Source organism: Poecilia mexicana, unplaced genomic scaffold (genome assembly GCF_051168715.1).
Source record: "Poecilia mexicana isolate PSO_F unplaced genomic scaffold, ASM5116871v1 scaffold_4, whole genome shotgun sequence".
NCBI classification, from domain to species: Eukaryota; Metazoa; Chordata; class Actinopteri; order Cyprinodontiformes; family Poeciliidae; genus Poecilia; species Poecilia mexicana.
In genome coordinates this window covers 7,025,188-7,027,899 of record NW_028263373.1, presented here as the reverse complement: position 1 = coordinate 7,027,899, position 2,712 = coordinate 7,025,188, and the positions used below count along the sequence as shown (strand labels likewise).

The following is a 2,712-nucleotide window of genomic DNA, read 5'->3' as shown; positions in this document are numbered from 1 at the left end:
AAGTGATTTTAGCCTAGTATCACCAAAGAGTTGGCATGAAACTATTGTTTATAGGGTTTATTGAGATCATTTAGGGATTCAAAGAAAAACAAAACAAACTTCTGTGCTTAGTCACAGAGTGGAGATCAACCCCAGCCCATCTGTAGTATAGGCTTTCATCAGTAAGTGAGCCTGGCCTGTCAGCTGTAACCCAATCGCTGGGCTTGGATCAATACCAGCACTAATGGAATTTACCTTGATGTTCTCAGAACTAGCAGTTCTTGCAACATGTTGCAACATGTTTTATTGTTTCTGAGTTCCTGACATGGCACACCCACTGTTTTTTTTTCCTGTCACAAGAACACAGAGAGACACTGTTGCTTCATTTCATCTGGTTTATTTTTTTCCTCCTTAAATATTGATTAGTTTCTGAAGTGCTCAGAAGACAAGCAATAAAAAAAACAAACAAAAAAACATTATACAGTTTCCTTATTACAAATAGTAAACATAAGTACTCCAAGTTGATCTTATATACATATAGCAATGAGTGAAACCTCATTAAACGACTTTTAGAAAAAAAAACAAGAAATTCTTGAAGCTTTTTCTAACTTAATTTCTTACAATTAAGAAAAATTGTGTTTTGAACTGTAACTCAGAGGTCGGCAGCATTTGTTACAACTTTATTTAGCGTTGACAACAAGCCCAAAAAATATGGCTACAGCAAGAAAAGTCTCTCAAGTCCTAATACTGAACTTCTCCTTATGGAAATGGCAAAGTCCATGCAGAGCTGTGGATAAATCAAGAAAACTTTTAGTTCACTTTAGTTCAGTTGGTGCATGTCCTCTCTGGTTCATGGCTGCTCTGACTGTCCCGAGCCCCATCTCCAGGACGCGCCTCAGGGGGAGTGAGTGGCAGTTCACCGCCCCCCACCCCCACCCCTTCCCAAGTGACCCTGTCAGTGTCGCCGCCATATCCTCCCAAATCCCATTGGGATGTCTTTTTTGGGGAGACACGCCATCACAGGAAGCGTCCGTCTCTTTCAAACTACAGTCTCTCCTGTCTGCTGGGGTCGCCTCAGAAGGTCTGGAGCTGCTGCGTCAACATGAGCTGGCAGCCGCTGTTGACGTGGTTCATCACCTTCTGCTTCAGCTGGGCCACCTGCTCCCGCAGCATGTTGGCGGTGGACGCCAGCTCGGAGTTTTGGGACTTCAGGGTCTTCACCTTATCCTCCAGCCGGGAGATCCGCTCCAGCTTCCTCTTCCGGCACTTGGAGGCTGCAATGCGGTTCCTCATGCGCTTCCTCTCCGCCTTGATGCGCTCCTGGTTCTCCATGTCGATCGGGGAGAGAGGAGGGGTCTCCCCCGGCATCTCGGGCACCGTCTGCGGCTCCTCCTTGAGCGCCGTGAGCCGCGGCAGCTGAGCCGGGGACGGTTGGCCGTAGATGGGGAGCTGAGGAGGGGGCGCGGGGAAGGACACAGCCGGCGCTGAGGTGGTGTAGCTCGGCGCCGACACGGTGCTGATCGCCGGATTGAACGTATTCAAGTCCTCGTAGACCGGAGAGTCGGAGCGCATGGCCGGGGTGTTGTTATAAACAGTGGCACCGGCGACGGATGAGACGGGCGGCAGAGCCGTGTTGACGCCGGCCTGCGGAGCGGAGGCATTGGTCGTGGCCGGCATGTGCTGGTGGTGGAGCTCGGCCAGGGCTCGGACGAAACCCTCCGCGAAGCCCTCCTGCTCGTCGGTGACGTTCTTGGGGCACAAGAACTGGGTCGGGGTCGGGGTGGTGGTGATGAGTCCGTTGCTGGACTGGATGATGAGCCGCTCCAGCTCCGGGGAGGCCAGCTTCAGCAGCCCCACGTCCGGAGAGGTGAGCAGGTCGCCGGCTTTGGCGCGCAGGTGAGGCTTCAGAGAGCACGTCGGGTCGGACAGGTTCAGCGTCATGCTGTGCTTCAGCGCTTTGGGGTTGCCGTATCCGTAGCCCGCGTTGTCGTTCTGGGAGAAAGCGTTGAGTGAGTCGTCATAGAAAGTAGTTTCCATCTTGGTATACATAGAAGACGTTTTAAAAAGAGACGCAGCTAGAGAGTCTTCTTAAAAAAAAAACCCAAACAAACAAACTTCTCGTCCCTCTTCCTGGTTTCCGAAAGTCCTCTCAGTGAGTAAAAAACCTCCAAACTCAGAGCGACACAGGAATCAGAACTTACTTCTTCTCTCACTCGGACTCGGCAGGGCGCTCAGTGTTGGTCTGTAACAGTTCACTAAGCTTTTCCCACAGTATCCACAGCTGTACTGAGTCTAAGAGTGAAAGGCGCCTCGCAGCTGCTGAGCTGCTTCCTCTTGCCTGGATGTGTATACACTGAAAGCTAGGCAGCGTGGAGGTAAAGCTTATCTGCTGCCGCGGCTTCTCTAAAAATAACCATGATGTCATAACAGGGCTCTCCTATTGGCTGGAGGGCGTGCCCAGGGGCGGAGTCAAACACGCCCGATAAGGTGTGTTGCCTAGACAACCACCCAGAAGATTCTGAGTCTCGCGGTGGATTGTGGGATGAGGTAATGTATTAAAGCAGTGCGTGAGCGCGGTGCATTGTGGGATGACGTATTGTTTTTGAATATTTGGTTACCCGCTTTTTTGCAGTCAGTGGCGGGACTGGAGGAGCGGTTTCAGTCCCTTTTATACAGCTTAATGTCCTCTACGTGTCACCAAGTAAATGTGTTTAATATTATTACTTATTTTTT

The 2,712-nt window shown here is 50.6% G+C and overlaps 1 protein-coding gene across 1 annotated transcript; it reads right to left on the bottom strand.

The window, feature by feature from the left end:
* Nucleotides 1–360: 360 nt before the first annotated feature.
* jun (Jun proto-oncogene, AP-1 transcription factor subunit) lies at nucleotides 361–2,354 on the bottom strand. Its single transcript, XM_014992148.2, has one exon. It carries the CDS (start codon nucleotides 2,026–2,028, stop codon nucleotides 1,054–1,056), a length of 975 nt encoding a protein of 324 aa, XP_014847634.1. The 5' UTR covers nucleotides 2,029–2,354; the 3' UTR covers nucleotides 361–1,053.
* Between the last annotated feature and the right edge of the window lie 358 nt (nucleotides 2,355–2,712).

Bases quoted from the DNA above. Each gene is read 5' to 3' on its own strand.
- jun (XM_014992148.2), bottom strand. From the start codon at position 2,028: ATGTATACCAAGATGGAAACTACTTTCTATGACGACTCACTCAACGCT.